This window comes from Neovison vison, chromosome 11, assembly GCF_020171115.1.
Source record: "Neovison vison isolate M4711 chromosome 11, ASM_NN_V1, whole genome shotgun sequence".
Classification (NCBI taxonomy): domain Eukaryota; kingdom Metazoa; phylum Chordata; class Mammalia; order Carnivora; family Mustelidae; genus Neogale; species Neogale vison.
Window position 1 is genome coordinate 24,814,333 of NC_058101.1, and position 17,799 is coordinate 24,832,131.

Here is a 17,799-nt window from a genome sequence, read left to right on the forward strand (position 1 = left end):
CCTCGAACCTTCCCGGAGCCTGAAAAGCACGGGCACTGAAGGGCCGTCACCTCAGCCGACGAACCCCCCCCCCCACCCCAGCGGGTTCGAGCCCTCGGGGGCACGGGCTACAACGGGGCGGGGGGCGCGGCCCCGGGGACCCGCAGAGCTCTCCCACCTGTCTGGACGCGGAACAGGAGGAGCAGGACGCAGAGAAAATCCCAGGCGCCGCGGGCGCCTCTCATCGCGGTGGCTGCGCTGGGATCGGAGCTCCGTTCCACGTTCCTGCTCTCGCCCAAGTGCACCGAGCGCGGCAAAGCCAAGCCCCCAGAGCCGCGAGCGCCGAGCAGCGGCCCCTCCTCCCAGCGCCCTCCCCCTGCGCTCTGACCACGCCCCTTCTCCGCGCCCCTCCTCGCCTCCCCTCCCTCCCTCGCTCCCGGGTCTCGCTCCCTCCCGGCGGCGTCTGGCCTCTGCTCCTTCGACGTGCTAATCCCCGGGGGCTGAGCCGGCGGGGAGGAGGAGGGCGTGCTGGCCCTCGCCGCCTGCTCCTGACCCCCGAGCCCCTTCATCTCTCTACCTCTCCGCCTCCCCTGTGATGTGGTCGGGGGCCCGAGGCGGTTCCCAGACGAGGCGGGGTGCAGCCCGCGCGCTTTGTGAAGCCGGCACCCAGCGCACATTAGGGCACGGGCCCGCCACCTGGCAGGTGCTCCCCAGACAATAAAGGTCCGCCGCCCGGCCCTCCAGCACGCTCCCGAGGAAAGAGAAGAGACACCGTTGGTGGCGGAGGTGGTGCGGGAACCGACAGGAGTTGGGGCGCAGGGGATTGGGAGTTGGGCCCCCACGTTCTTTTCTATTTATGTTAAGCAAAGAGGGCCAAGCTAGGCGCCTGACTCCGTGGTGAAATGCTGAGCCGGGGTGTAGGTAATTCTTAACGCTCCGTTTCTCCATCTGCTCTTAACCGTAAGAACACAATTGGTTTCTATTGGTCGGCGTGGCCTCCGCCAAAGAAGCCCCTGCGGAGACTTTCCTGGGAACCCAGCTTGGCTTGCGAAGTTTGCTCTGGGATCCAGAGTTTTTAAACCCATTTCCGCCAGGGTCTCTGTGCTAAGCTCTTTGCGAGCCACCCCCTCCAACCCCACCCCACGCTCTGCACTGTAATTTCTCTGGCTCGGTACCAGAGGACAGTAACTGGCACAAGGGTCCCAACGGTCCTCTTAGCTGCCTTCGCCTGTACCAGGAGCAAAATAATAATAAAATAATCATCTTAAACCGGGTTCCACTGCCTGGGAATTGCTTTATCCAAGGTAACAACAGTATCTGTACGGGATTTTATAGTTCCTTCTTACTCTAATATTATTCCATGCTCACCACAGCAGCTGTGTGAGGTGGGTAGAGCAGAATGTTTATTACCTGAGTTTTAAAAGTGGCCCAAGACCGCACAGCAAATAGAAGGGAGAGCCAGTCATTTTGAGACTGATTCCGGATATGATGACCTTTTCCACTGCGTTGGAATAAACCAAGAAAACACCTTACCAGAGAGCTTCAGAGTGGGAAATAAATAGGAGGTGCCCATCAGAAAAAGTGGGGGAATCCTATAGATATACCTAGACTCTTCCCTAGAATAGCATCCAAAATGTATAATTAACCAGCTCCTCGCCCCACTTTTTTTTTAATATTATAAAAGCTCTCCTGTTTGATATTCATAGCACGTAAGTTAGTTTTTTTAAGAAGGGATTTTTAAACCTAATCACTTAAAAAGAAGCACTTCTGGGGCACCTGCATGGCTTAGTTGGCTAGGTGGCTGACTTTGGCTCAATTCATGATACTAGGGTCCAGGGGTGAAGCCCCTCACTGGGCTCCAGGCTCAGTCCTCTCTCCCTCTGCTCCTCCCTGCACTCATGCCCCACCCCCCACCTCCCACCCTGCAAATAAATAAATAAATACTCTTTTTTAAAAATCATCATTTCTAGGTCAATCAATATGTGTGATTGCCTCTCCTTAAACTCATGTATTTATTCAACAAGCATGTAAGTGTCCACTCTGAACAAGGAAGACCTAGTACTTGGAGTTACCATTGTTAACTGACAGAGGTGGGCCCTACCACAATCCCTACCGTCAAGACTAGGACCCCCACCCCAGTGTTTTAGCAAATGTGTCAAGTCAGACAGCTGTGGGAAAACTGAAATTCAAAGGTCTCTGCTTGTGCTATGGGCCATCAAACCACATCTTTTTCTTAGGATGACAGAGATAAAAGATACCACTCAAAGCAATCATAAGTTTCTGGGATCTTGATTCATTTCTAAAATCCATTTTGTAGTAAGAAAAAAAAATCACTGGGAGTTAAAATATCAACATTATGCCTGAGAGAGAAAATTTACAATTTTCTTCTTCAATCAACTGATATTGGAGAGGATAACCAGTCTTCAGAAGAGCAGGTGAAAAGAGACCATATTGCAATTTAATTCTAGGCAGGAAACTTCTATCAGGAAAAAAAAACCCCCAGAATAGGGAATTATACAATGCTGGACTGTCAGTCATGTTTACCATCCAACAAATATCTACTAACTGAGGACCTGGGTAGGCACAAGACCTCCAAAAATCAGTAAGACAAAGTCCTTGCCAAGGGGGGTTCACAGTCTGGGGAGGTAAGCACGTACCCAAAAAGAAATTCTCATGCCTGCTGACAGGGGTTGTGTTCAGCCAATACACACCAAATTGGCCACATAAGTTTGTAGAATATTGAAGTCTTTCTGTATTGACTGGAAAAAGGTCACTGCCCTAAACACCAAAGTGCCCCTTCACTCCAATCCCTTTCTTGAGATACCCTAAATCTCCTCAGATCCAGCCACTAAAGGTTTAATGCCAGGCATAGCAGAAAGCCTGCAACACTGTGCCTTTAGGGTGACTAGCTATTTTTAATAACACCTCAAGACAGCAAAAGAAGGCATCTAGAAAGTACTCTAAGTGACCTGCTATGGGAGTGAACTACATTTTAGAACACACCCAACAGAAAACTTCCAACGACGGAAATGTTCTCCTTTGTCAGGTAGGATGTGCAGGGCCAATTCCGTACTCTTTCTTAAGACAGACCTGGAGCCTTTTATAAATTATACTTTACATAATTTATTGTTTTCATAACCATGTTAGTGAGGATTCTTGATTGCAACTTGTAGAAACCCAGCTCAAACATACAAATAAAAATTTAAAAAAAAAAAAAGGAACCTAAAATGTAAGGGTTCTTAGAATTGGAAAGTCCAGTGAGGCTAACATTTGAGACTTTCCTAGATTCAAGGATTCAAAGTCATCGGGACTTGAAGGTGGTGTGTGTGGTGTGAGTGTGTGTGTTGGGGGGGGGGTGCACATGTGTCTTTCTCCAGGCCCGTCCTTCAGCAGCACTCTCCTGTATGACCTCCCTGTCTTCATACGCAATCGGGCAGCTCTAGGCTCGTAGCTTATTAGTGCCAATGTGAGCAGAGCTTTTCTGTCCCCGTGAACATCTCCTATAAAGGTACGGACCTGGGTTAAGTCACATGCACATCCAGGACCAGTCACTGAAGCCAGATGGGGAGGATCTGATGATTGATGGGGACTGGATCCCACATCCACTCTGGGGGCTGGGGGCTGAAGGTTCATTTCATCCACACCATGAGATCTAAGAATGAGGGAGGATGTGTCCCCAAGGAAAAGCTGAGACACTCTCACAGGAGGAAGGAGGAAGAGTGCCATACAAATGGAGCAGAAGATGTTCATTAAAGCCACACAGTCAAAATGTCTAACCTGCAAATTTTTATGTTTCTGACGGTAAAAGTCAAGGGGCCTTTGTAGAAAATTTAGGCAATACCAAAGATTATAAAAAAACAAAAATCACCCAAGATACAATTACTGAAGAGTTAATTTTGGGTGTGTTTCTGTTAAATCCTATTTCTCTGCTAATTGTAAGGGTTTCTTTTTTTCCTTTGTATCATTTAAGATTTTACAATATTTGTTAGTTTTCCATCCGTCTTTTTCACTATGCATAACATAAGCATTATCCCAGATGATTAAAAATTCTCTGGAAGCAGTGGATAATGGCAGTATAATGTTTAGTTGTATTACGTACCATAATTTTGATGGTTTAATTATTTTTCTATCTTTTCCAGATTTTTTTTTTCTATCACAAATTACTCAGTGATGAGCAGCATCTTGGTGAATAAAGCTTTTCTGCCTCTGATTATTTAGGAGACATTCCTAGAGGTGGGATTACCACCCAAAGGGTATATTCCCTTTCCAGCTTGCTCCTTCACAGTCCCTGCTTCCCCAGTAACTGTTTGAAAGTCTTTGCCCATACAGTGGAAGAAATGAATGTATGATCCTTATGGGTAGGTTCTATTCTAACAATAAGCACCTCACAGTTTATGAAGATGAAAGAAAATAATGTAAGTTCTCGGTTCAAGCTTCCATTTCAGTATTTATTGAGCAACCTCCATGGGCCAGCTGGATTACCCTAGGTATAGGAATGCAAAGTGAGGTAAGACATAGGTGCTGACCTCAAGAGACTTGAGAGAAAGAAAGGTTGATACCTGAGGGGGTCAAAGACTAAACTGTCCTACATCCTCTAACAGAGGCTTGCACAGAGTGATGTTTGAACACAGAGGGGCAGCTACGTCATGTTGTATAGTGAGGCTCCCCAAAGAGGTTGCACTTCGATTCTGAGGTATCAGGAGAAGAGGAAGACACAGCAGAGAGGGGAGGATGTTTAAGGGGTAGAAAGCACAGGTGTGAAGGGCCAGAGGAAGAAACAGCATGGGGGGGGGGGGTGAACATGTAGATCAAGAGCCCTAGGTCCCTGTGGCACAGTACAGTCTGGGAAACTGGGCCCATAGGGAAGGGAAGTGGAGAGCACAGAGATAAACAGGACCCATGGGTGCCAAGAAGCATGAACTTCATCCTCTGAAAGTCTTTGCCCATACAGTGGGAACTATGAAGGGTCAATAAAGGACTTTAGGCTAAGGCAAGATGAGGTAAGATTTGCATTTTGGAAAGCTATGGGGATGCTCAGAGGAGGATGAGTTGGAAGGGGACAAATCTTGAGACCTGAAGAAAATGGCGGGAAGCCTGATGCAGGGATCCCTAGGAGAAATGGTGAGCGGAACCGAGTTGGTGCAGGTGAGAATGTGAGAAGGGGCGAAGAAGAGAGAAGGGAAGTACTCTGAGTCGGCCTTGATCACCAACAGTACTGCGGAAAATGAGTACAAGGAGGAGCTCGAGGACGTGCCTGGCTTCAGGGGTAAGCTGCAGTGCGCTTGCCTTCGGCGAGCTCAGAAGTGGGTTTGGAATGGCCGGTGACAAACTTGTAGTTGAGCATGTTGAGTTCAAGGTGCTTGTAGACTCTTGAAAGCTTGAGATCCAGGCCTGGAGCTCAGATAGGAACAGGCCATAGGGAGGTGGCTGCCACCAAAGACTCGGTGAGGTCACCCCAGACAGCACACAGCACCAGGAATGCAGAAGGCTGAGGCCCCACTTTGGGGCCCCACCACCCACAAGGAGCGACCAGCAGAAAAAGGGATTCTACAAAGGAACTTGGGAAGCCAGGGCCAGAAAGGCAAAAACAGAGAGGGCGGTAGCAGAAGGAGATTTTCAAGGAAGTAGGAGAATTCAGTTGTATTCTATCTCTTTCGTAAGTCAAGTTAAGATAAGGACAGAAAAGCATCCCAGGCAGTTTGTAATCATCAAACCAACTGATAATGCCTAGCCAGTTCCAAATTCTTTATACTTGCCAAATCACTTAATCTTCACAATAACTCTACCAGATAATTTCTGTCTTCCCACTTTATAGTTCAGGAAACTGAGGCACAGGGAAGTTAAGTAACTTGCATCAGGATTTGAACCTGTGGCAGGCTGAGTCCATGGACCCTGGGCTTGATTACCATGATAACTCACTTTCCTAGTTAAACTAGAGGTTTTTGGAGACTCAACGTGTACACACACACACACACACACACACACACACACTGAGAGTTTGTGGGGCCAGAATCCAGGCTGCAGTGGAGGGAACAATGCATTTGAAGGGGTGAGGCAGACCCAAGGATTTAGTGCTTGATTAGTTTTCAAGAAATGTAATGGTATAAGGGTGCCTGAGGGGCTCAGTTGGTTCAGCAGCCAACTCTTGATTTCGGCTCAAGTCATGATCTCAGAGTCATGGGATCGAGCCCCACATTCAGTTCTGTGCTGATCTGATGGTGGAGTTGGCTTGAGAGTCATTCTCCTCCAATGACTCACAAGCTCTTTCTCTCAGAAGAAAGCAAAAAAGAAAGGAAGGAATGAAGGGGGAGGGGAGGGAGGAAGGAAGGAAAGAAGGAAGGAAGAGAGGGAGAAAAGTAATGGTAGAAGAAAGGAGGGGATGGGGGAGAGATTGAGGGGACACTGCAGGGTCTTGAGCAGTCTGTGGCTGAGGTGAAAGCATCAGAAGGAGATTTTGAAGATCTGGTTGCTGCCATGGAATGGTTGCAAAAGAGACATGGAATCAGAATGTAAGGCCAAGATGGAGGAATGAACATGAGGAAACAGAAGAGACAAGACCAGTGAGAAATGGGAGAAATGTGGTAGTCAATTTGAAAACCCTAGAGTCCTTCATATATGACACAAACTTTCTCTCTCTCTGTGTAAGGTATGTAAGATATATAAGATACTAAGATATATAAGATATATATAAGATATACATAAGATATATAAGATATATATATAAGATATAAGATATATAAGATATTAAGTATATATACTCTATATAAGATAAAATATGTATATTATATATAATACACATATTACATATGTATAAGTATATATGTATGTGTATGCATAATTGGGTAATATATATTATATGTACATGTATCACATTATGTATAGAATATAGATGGATATAGATAGATAGATAGATACAGATACAGATATATATAGTACTTAAAACAGAGCACTACAAGATTGCTTTATTGTAATTATCAGCAACCATTCCTGAGAACTTCATTTACCTGGGCAACTATACAAACATAAATAAATAAAAAAGCAACATGATCGGGCTTCTTATCTAAATCTATGCTACGTCCCAGAATTAGCAGTATTTCTAAACATCAGAGTTACATTTGTGTTCTAGAAATCCCCGCAGCACAAGGTTCAGACATCCCTGTAGTCATATATCTTTCATTGCTTTATAATAGGATTATTCATAACCTTGTCATGGCCTCTCCACTAAATGATACATTCTTTGAGGAAACTGTGCTATAATTCCACGGTGGATCTTACTGAAGGGCTTGCCCAATACAAAACCATGAAACACACAGTAGGCACCAAGTGTCTGCAAAATAGAATTACTGACCAATTATGCATCTGAATGCTTTTTCTAGGATTTTTCTATTATCAGGATTTGCTTTGGCTCCAAGAAATCCAACTTGAAAAAAAAAAACCAGGGCGCCTGGGTGGCTCAGTGGGTTAAGCCGCTGCCTTCGGCTCAGGTCATGATCTCAGGGTCCTGGGATCGAGTCCCACATCGGGCTCTCTGCTCAGCAGGGAGCCTGCTTCCCTCTCTCTCTCTCTCTCTGCCTGCCTCTCTGCCTACTTGTGATCTCTGTCTGTCAAATAAATAAATAAAATCTTTAAAAAAAAAAAAACCAACTTATTATTGTTTTCATACATTTGTATAATCCAAATGTCTTAATCTCATACTAAGCACCATGACCTTTTCACCTTTTTACATTTCCCTAAGGCTATGATAAAGAAGTCATATTGCAGGAGTAAGAACAACTTGCTTTAAGATGAAAAGTAGTAAGTGGTTTAGTAAATGCCAGGAGTAAGAAATGCATTTGACACACAGTACATATAAATCAGGTTTCTTGATTGGTAAGGGAGGGAGGAAACAGAATTTTTTAATCTATTTGCAATTCCTAAAATTTGCAACTAAATGAGCTCAGATGAGGGACCCACCCCTCATTCTTGATTGGTAATTGAAGGGGTAGCAATAGGAGCCAAGCCCTAGTTACATCACCCAAAACTGTGGCATAAACCTTTGTTAGTGACTGAAGGAAGTAGCTCTGGTCATAGGTTGCCCCTAGGTCCCAGTTGGTCATAATGACAGTGGAGGCCAGGGCATACACTGGGCGGGGTGGGAGTGGCAGGTGCACTAAGGGGAGGGGGGGAGCAACAAGACAAAGACGGGAAGGTTGACTCCAAGCCACACGGTTTTTAAAACATGCCTGATGTTCTGATTTAGATAAAAGTCAGGTGACCATATACTTATCATCCAGAATGGGATGATTTGGGGAGTGAAAGGCGACAATAGGCACAAATCGAGCCATCCAGAATGGATGGTCAGCCTGAGCAGAGGGATTGTAGCAATCTCTTTTCTGCCACCCCATTTCAGTTAGGAATCAGATCTCTTATATCCCTTAGGCCCTTTAAGGAAGAAACGCCTTGGAGATGTGGCTTCAGGGATCAAGTCCTTATGACCTCAGCTTGGAGAAGGGTGTGAGCAGGGAGAGAAATAGGAAGAGAGAGAGAGAGAGAGAGTATGAGTGCAAAAACACTCCTACTTTACTTGTAATTGACAATTAAAGTCAATTAATTTTAATTGACTTGCACATTAAAAAAATAAATCCTGGCCAGAATCATCATCATCATCTTCATCATCCACAATAATTATTATTATGTATTATTATTCATGGCATAATAACCAGAACTATCCACCTTTCACTATCCACTACAAAGTGACTTTAAGACTTATTAATGGGTCATAACTATGTAGGGATATTATAATAATATCTAGTGTTTAGTCCATAATTATCACATTTCATGTGCTGATGTAAGTGTTTACCTGCATTATTGCATTTCTTCTCCAAACCACGTTTTGAGGTTGGTCTGTTATCAGCCCCATCTTACAAGGAAGGAGTGGGGGGCACTGATAGGCCAGGCGCCTTACTTAAGGTCACCTGAGGAGTTGGTGGTGGAGGTTGGCTGAGGCCCAGCAAGCTGGTAAGCAAGGCTTCGCCCCATACTGCTTCCCCCCACGCACACCACGGTACACATTTGATCCACTTTAATAGTCAGGTTTCAGGTTCATTCTTGTCTGTTAAGAACCAAAGAGTTAACGATTTTTTTAACCATCCCTGTGTCCTCCGCAGTGTCTCACATTTCCTAAAAGTTCAAAACTTGCTTGCTGCAAACCAACTATTAAAAAAAAAAACGAGTGCTAAAGGGGGCAAATAAACACTATGAAGCTATTTGATGGTATGAAGGAATATTGTTATTTTTGAGGTCTGTTAACAGTATTGTGCTGATATTAAAAAGAGAGTCCTGATTGTTTAAATTTATACTGAATTGTATGATGCCTGAGATTCCCTTCACAATTCTCCAGTGGGGTTTGGAAGGCAGGGAGTGGGCAGGAATATAGATAAAGCTAGAATGGCCAAGTGGGTAATGGCTGTTCAAGCTGGGTGTGGGACATGGGGTTCCCCTATGCTATTGTTGAAGTTTAACTTTCTCCCCAATAGACAGTTTTTTAAAAATTGCTTTAAATGTGGATGACTGAAGGCAGTAGGCAAAATCTATGCCCCGCCCTCCCCCCCCCCACACACACACATTAGCGTGAAACTTGCCCAATTCCCTTAAATTCTCTGGGCCTATGTCTTCCTCTTTGGAAAGGAAAAGTGTGCCCTTGACAATTTCTGAGATCCTATCCAGCTCCCAAATCTTCATGATTTTCTGATTTGGAGGCAATAGCCCAAAGGGGGAAAAAAAAAATCAAATTCTTGCCCTAGTGCCAACCAGAGATGCCCAAAGCACTCATTCTTTTTTAACCTTCAAATATTGAACCTCTTGCTTCTGTTCCTCTTACTTCCTAGCTGTGTGACCTTGGGCAAGTCATTTAATCTCTGCACTTGTAAAATGGGGTAAGAATAGGGTCACCTCATAGGTCTGCCATGACAATGACACAAGTTAACATATATAAAGTGCTAAAAAGCAGTGCCCGGCATAAAGTAAGCACCCAGGAAATGGCAAGATATTTTTTACTGTTTTAATTGTCTAGCCCTTAAAATGAATTGTGGTTCACTGAGGAGAAGGGATTCAGTTAAAGTCCATCAGTTTTAATAAATAATAGAACCGACATTTAAAGGCAAGTTTTCTGGGGCACCTGGATGGCTCAGAGGGTAAAGCCTCTGCCTTCAGCTCAGGTCATGATCTCAGGGTCCTGGGATCGAGCCCTGCATCGGGCTCTCTGCTCAGCAGGGAGCCCGCTTCCCCCTCCCCCTCTGGCTGTCTCTCTGCCTACTCGTGATTTCTGTGTCAAATAAATAAATACAATCTTTAAAAAAATAAATAAAGGCAAGTTTTCTGACCATGAAGCCAATGCTGTTTCCCCTCAAACTGCCCTCCGAGAGCATGATGATGAGAAGTTATAACAACAACAATCTGGACGAGCAGGTACTATCCTCCGACTCCGCAGTCATCAGAAACTAAGTTAACATTTATTGTTAACACAAAAACTTCATCTGAGTTGCAGACTACAGCCTCTGTGTCTTGGAGCCAGCCAGCCTCTCTCCCAGACAGCTTGGAGCCCAGCCCAGGGCAGGGGAGGCTGGGTGGCTGGGAGGTCAATTACGCGAGGCAGCAGGAGTCCCACAGCGAAGACACTGGGGGCGGGTTTTGGTTTTCGTCCTGAAAAGCCTCTTTACCATGTCCACCCGGGGCCCCATGGAAAGAACTGGGCCTTCTGGGCAGGCTGACCCGAGGTGACCAGTTTATTTGCCAAATGGTTGCATGTTAGGAGTCCTATTTCTAGCAGTTCTATCCTCCTAAGCCTCTCAGCCTCTCTGTAGCCCTAATTGATCTTCTCAAGATGATTTTCTTAATAGCCCTTTTAGAAATGTTATGCACAAAAACAACAACAACAACAAAAACTGATCTCTATTTGTTCACATCAAGTTTAAGGATTTATGGTTAGGGAAGAGAGGAAGTCGCAGGATAACATGGGAAGGTTGACTCAAAGCATGTTAAATATTAGGTGGAAGTAGAGTTGGCCAATTTTGACCCACAAAACCAGCCATTTTCCACGGTTCCACCTAATATCTAACCATATCTCTGCATGGATGTACTCCAAACCATCGAGTGGCCGTCCTTGGCAAGCGGGGCAGATTTGGGAAAGAGGGAGGGTTGAGTAGGGCAGTTCGCCCCTTCCCTCTTTTCCTTCTGTGTCCTTGGAAATTTTCTTCAAGGATGCTCATGTATTACTTCTATAATTTAAAAAGAAAACAGTAAGTTGGGCTTTCTTTGGCCAAATTTAGCTACGCCAAATATTTTCTGCAGTGAACTTAGGAATTAATAAATATTTATGTCAAATTAAACATTCCTACTCTCAAATATTTTTGCCTTTTGCATATACGAGGGCCACACACATGTCCAAAGGCACAAACTTCCAGCGTCCCTGCCTTGACTGAATTTTGGCTTTTCTCATCGATGTGACTTTATTGAGGAAGCAGGGTAGTGGGGATGGTTTTCTTTTCTTTTGTTTTGAAATGGAGACAACATTTCTAACCCCTCAAGACTGAGTCAGGGACCCCACCACGTACTTTAATTGGTGACAAATCTGATTCTCTGGACATCTAGTTCTTTCTCTGTTGTGCTCCCCCCTTGACCTGCTGTGTTTCCCGGTGTGAACCTCTCCCTTTCCCACTGCCAGCAACTGGAATCCAAACACCACATCGGCTCCTGAGCCTTCCTAGCATACAGCGTCTGGCACAACCCGAGTGGGTAGCTGAGTTGGTTAAGCATTTGCCTTCAGCTCAGGTCGTGATCCCAGGAGCCTGGGATTGAACCCCCTCATCTGCTGGGCAAGGAGTCTGCTTCTCCCTGTCCCTCTGTGTCTTCCTCCTGCTTGTATGTGCTCTCACTCTCTATCTCTATCAAATAAGTAAATAAATAAAATCTTTAAAAAAAATTGTTCAGTGGATGAAAGCTTGCATACATCAGGGGGACACACTCTTTTCATGAACTTCATTTTCATCTCTGAGAAAATACGTGCCATGGTTACAGCAAAAGCAGAGCAGAGCTTTAAAGAATTACTCATGTAATGGTACAAGGGCAAAGAGCTAAAAGCAAGTCAGAAACTTCTTCATGTTTTGTTCGAAGCCCACTAACACTTCGACATGTATTAAATGTTAATAAGCAGCTCTCTGGGTCAGTGGGTTAAGTAATAGCGATGCTGGAAGGCTAGAGGTGAAGAAATACATGGAAATTACATTCGGGAACAGCAGCAAAGCGCAGCTCATGTAATAGCATGCAAGTGACTTACCCGTATTATCTTTTTCCGTTTTCTCATACAGCAGGACTTGGGAAAGGGACAACATTCTCTTTATTCAGGCATCTTGTAAAATCTGGAAAATATCAGGGAGGATCCAAGGGTTCGGTCACCTTCTTCTCCTTAGTGGCAGAACAAAAAGGAAAAAAGAAAATCACTACATTTAACAAAACTGTCAGGAGCTGATTATATAGTTTGTGGCCATCCTTTCCTACTCCTTCCATCTGACCATTTCTTTTCTGTACATTCTCATGGAGGCCAACAAAACGAACAAAGAGATGTTGTAAGCCGAAGAGGCTGCTGCTTAAAACCAAGACAAAATTATAATAATCATAATAGAGAATGCCTTTGAGCACTTGCTATGTGTGAGTAATTTACCAAGATCATTGCTTGAGGGGAAGGAAGTGGTTTGGCCAACAGGGGACATTCGGGACATTCAGCAATGCCCAGAGACCATCTTTTTCACACCTGAGGGAGCTCAGAGCTCAGAGAGGCAATACTGGCATTAGGTGGATGGAGGTCTGGGATGGTGCTGAACCTCTTACAGTTCACAGGACCATCCACCCATGACAAAGAATTATACAGCTCTAAATACCGAAGAGGTCCAAGATTAACAAACTGTTAATAAACTGCTGTAGAGGAATCATCTTATTCAACACTCAAAACAGCTCTAGGAGAGTCTTGTCAGTGTTGCACAGATAGGGAAACTGAGGCACGGGAAGGTTAGGTAGCTCTCTCTAGCCGCCCAGCTTGTAAGCCGCAGAGCAACTGCTTGCTCAAGCCTGTCTGACTCTGGCAGACTTCACCTTGATACTGTGTGTTGGTCGAAAGAAGCTGGTGATCTTGGATTAGCTGTGGATTTTATGATTTCATCACAGGGAATCGCTGCCATAGGGCCCCAGGGTCCATCACTGACACTCTTTAGGAACGTAGAGACTCTACCTCCTCTCTCAGCCCAAAATGTGAACTCTGTGAGTGTACTTACTGCTCTTTGCCATTTTTCAACTAAAATGATCTGAGAGTCATTAAGCATCTGCCTTTGGCTCAGGTCATGATCCCAGGATCCTGAGATCAAGCCCCGCATCGAGCTCCCTGATCAGCAGGAAGCCTGCTTCTCCCTCTCCCACTCCCCCTGCCTGTGTTCCCTCTCTTGCTGTCTCTCTGTCAAATAAATAAATAAAATCTTTAAAATATATATGTATATATATAAATTAAACTGTCTGAGATTGTGTTATTTTTAGTAAGATAAAGAGTTATAATTAGTAACAATGCTATTTAATAAAAATACTGATGAAGCATTTTGTGAACGGTTCTCTGAAATAGAAGTGTTAGCAAAACAGTGAAATATGAAATCCAGCCTCTCCTTCTTCCAAGGAATTTCTCTATAGCCATACATATCAGTGGGCAGAATGTGTCCTAAGTTATGTGAAATTCATGAAACAGCCTTATATTCCTTACCAGCTGTCATTTTCCATATTTTATAAGATCTGAACATTAAAGTACGTCTCTACCAGTGCACGACCATAATACCAGACCCAGCAATAAGATATTTCACACGGCTGTAATTGTATTTTATATGTGAGGGCTCCCTTTTCTCTTCAAAAACCCCAAAGGCCTGTCATTGGTCGATGCCACTGAAAATCATCCATTTTCCATGAGGTCAACACGAGCTCCATATATAATGGACCAATATAAAACATATTAGAACTATTAGTATGTGTGTTGTGCTTTTCCCCTTGTCAGTGGACTATGATGCTTTTTTATTCCTACTTCTGGTCATGATCAGATTTCTTGTTTATTGGCTTCTTACCACATTTGATTTGATAGTTTCCATTCCATATACCTTATAACACTTCAGCTTTCTGTAGCAAAAGAGAACAGGCCTGTTGAGGTCCTTCAGACCCAAAACTGTATCCGAAGCCATCCTTGCTTCAGTGCCTGATCATTCCTGTTTCAATGCCCAGACTTAGCATTGCTGCCCCAGAGACAGCACAGAACAGCTTAGAACTCGGTGAAGGGGAAAGCGGAGGAAGGAGGTAAAGATCCTAGAAAAGTCAAGAAGAAGAGGGGGATAGCTTTAAATAAGTATATTTATTTTTTCACTTATACTACCTTTTTAAAAAATATTTTATTTATTTATTTGACACAGAGAGAGAGAGAGAGAGATAAAGAGAGCAAGAGCAGGGAAGAGGGGAGAGGGAGAATCAGACTCAGTGCTAAGCAGAGAGCCTCATGTGGGGTTCAATCCTAGGACCCCAGGATCATGACCCGAGCCGAAGGCAGATGTATAACTGAATGAGCCACCCAGGCGCTCCTCACTTATACTGCTTTTTAATGAAAGATCATATTGGTAAAACATTATGTATATCCTTCAACCAAATAACGCAATTTGCTAGGGGCACTATTCCTCAAATATAACATTACATTAGCATTAAGTGACAGCACAGAGGGACGCCTGGGTGGCTCAGTTGGTTAAGCAGCTGCCTTCGGCTCAGGTCATGATCCCAGCGTCCTGGGATCGAGTCCCACATCGGGCTCCTTGCTCGGCAGGGAGCCTGCTTCTCCCTCTGCCTCTGCCTGCCTCTCTGTCTGCCTGTGCTCGCTCTCTCTCCCTCTCTCTCTGAAAAATAAATAAATAAAATCTTAAAAAAAAAAAAAGTGACACCACAGAACCAAGTAAAAATTAATGGGTATTTTATCTTTTAGACTTAAGGCAGAAGATAGAGACAACCCCAACTTAGACTCAAAATAACTTTGACTCTTCCAGCCCCACACCCCTTCTCGGCAACCCATGCTACACCATTCACAGAATTGTTTTTCTAAAATGAAAATGTGATCCCTCCCACAAAGCTTAGTGGCTTTCACCATTACCCAGAAATAATGTTCCAAGGCCTTAGCAATTTGGCTGTCCTATAGCTTTCTAGCCTTATTTCGGACCAACTCTTACTTATCCCTTTTATTTCTCTTATCACTCAGGAAGCTTCCCCTCCAGTCAAAGCTTACCACTCATGGTTTTTCAAACATGGGTTCCTATTGGCAGACTCTTTACACCCAAAGACTTCTTGTCATCTCACCACCCAGCTCAGCCCATCCTTCTAGGCCCAACCCAAATGATGCCCTCCTTCCTTTCCCATTGCCCGTTGCTTATCTCTTGACAATGGAATTCCTTAGAGCAGCCATTAGGTATTTTTCTTACTTGCATAGATATCTGTAACATACAATGGCTTCTGGGGTCAAGTGTGATTCCTCTTCTGTAATCTGGAATCATGTGCTTAATTAGGGGGCTAGAAATGTTTGCTTTGAATTAAGTGACCATAGGGAGTATGCTTTTCGCCCTAATTGACCTTGGCAGGCTGAGAATAAATATCTACTCAGGCCATCCTTTACGTTTGGTGTATTTTGAAAGAATTCAGGTGGAAGTGGTGGGAAAACCGTATCTCGAATTGGTCAATCCCTCCAATAGCCGTGAGATGTGAGGAATTCCTAATCAGGTTTATACCAGTTCAAAGGCCTCTTCTGAGACCACCACCCCCAACCCCAACTGCCCACCTTGAGGCTGAAGATGCTTCTGCAAAACTTGAAAGAATTTTTCCCACTTGTGTTTTCCCAGAAAAGCCACTTCCTTTCAGTAATTCCAGTCATACAGTAAATATTATATTGATACAAGGATTTTGGACACCGTGCCATACAATTTTCATTATAATTTGCAAAAACCTGGCAATTTAAGAATGTCTTTACTCTTGCTGGAACTGCACATAACCAGGGATATAAACATTTGGCCTAAATTAAGGCCCACTTGGGTATATTATACTTAGGAATTTGTAAACATAGAAATTTTAGTTCTTTGGATCCTTTCTGGAGAAGCAGTCACCACGTTCCCTCAGGCTCCTACTCCCTTGTTTCTTTCTTAAAGACTCCCTATGCCCTGGAAATGGACTAGCAGAAACTGCTTTCCTAACTCAAAAATTAAGGAAGAATAAGCGGGCACAGGTCTGGTTAAAGGATCTACCCCCTAGAATGTAGTCTAGAGAATCAAAGGATGCTAGTGTTGAAAATGACCCTGGGGTAAGTAAGAGCCAACAGTTGGACCATCTCCAGAAACCAAGCAGAAAACCCACATATGAGCAGAATGGTGGGTAGAAAGCAAGGCTGCTATTGGAAAATAAGAGCTTGTGGCTCTTTTAAGAGGAGCAAACCCTAGTTTTTCCAGGAGACATTTGCCAAGTAAGAATGAGGGTCCCATTAAAGTCCAGAATTTCCAAATTTCCAAAAGAAGCTAAAAATCTAGATTTGGAGGGAAATCTCCCTGCTGGGAAACTAACTGAAATTTATTTTTGAACATCACATAGGTCCAAGTAAAATCAGTCTACAGGCTGGAGGGGGCCTGAGTGCCCCCCCCAGCTTCCCCCCTCCCCCAGATTACAGTCCTTGTTTTAGGGACCTTTTAGCCCACCTCCTTCATCTTACAGACAGTCGTGGTGCAGGAGAGAAAGAAATTTCACACAGTTGGGTGGGAACAAAAAGATGACTAGAACCTCAGGTCTTCTGATGGCCAGTCCCCTTAGAACCATTCCCCTCTGATCAGTCATTTGAATCTGAGACAATTGGGGTAGAAGGGTTGAATAAGCGTGGAGGGTTCTTGCCTAGTTCAAACTGTGGTTTAGAACTCACCTGAGTTTAAAGGACAACAGGGTGACAGATCATGTCTGGTATCCTCTGGAACTAGACCAGCCCTTTCCCTCATGTGGCCAACTATTAGAGAGACCTAAGGAATTGTCAGAACAATAGATTTCCAGTTTCCTAGAATGGAGCAGTCTGAAGCTCTAGGGACATGTATATTTTTTAATAACCTCTATCAGTGATTCTCAGTGAGTCTAAAGCTTGGCCACTCTAGGTGGAGAGTCAGTGTGAACCAGACCTGGAATTCCAGATGAATCCCAACCCGAGCCTGTGGTCCTTGAACATGGGGCAGTGTGACTCATCCCATGAGTGACTACACATTCATTTCTTCCAAATTTTAGCATACTTTTCTCCAATTTCCTAGATTCTTGTGCCTCATGCTTTTGGGGGGGGGGGAAGAATAGCTAATCCTGTTGTGGTAAAACTTTTGGTTTTCAATAGTACTGCTTGATGCAAGATATTTTTATTCCAGCGTGAACCTGAACAGCTGTGGTGAACTACGAAATGAAATCATGAATGATAGATTTCCTCATAAATTATACTTAAACATTTTACAATGTTAATAGTTCTATTTTTTTTAAAACTATAATCTGTAAACATGTAAGTGGAAGCTGTGAATTAGATTTCAAAATAGATGAGTAATTTTAGACTGCAACTTCCATTTTCATAGCACTCCAGTTTATTTTAAGGGACAATTAGTAACACTTGGAAAAAAATCTATCTAATTACTAGACTAAATCAAACTGCACAGTACTTGGATGTTTTTGCCCTCATTAGGCCTATTTTTTTTCATAGTGACCAAAGCAATAAGGGAATAGAGG

General features: G+C 44.0%; 1 protein-coding gene across 4 annotated transcripts in view; it reads right to left on the minus strand.

Moving 5' to 3' along the window:
- KIT (KIT proto-oncogene, receptor tyrosine kinase) overlaps positions 1 to 294 on the minus strand; it is an 87,550-nt gene extending 87,256 nt beyond the window's left edge. For all 4 annotated transcript variants that reach the window (XM_044225774.1, XM_044225772.1, XM_044225773.1 and 1 more), the window contains exon 1: positions 158 to 294. In XM_044225774.1, the coding sequence (XP_044081709.1) occupies positions 158 to 224 (67 nt within the window). In that variant the 5' untranslated portion in view covers positions 225 to 294. The remainder of the gene's footprint in view (positions 1 to 157) is intronic.
- Positions 295 to 17,799: the final 17,505 nt, after the last annotated feature.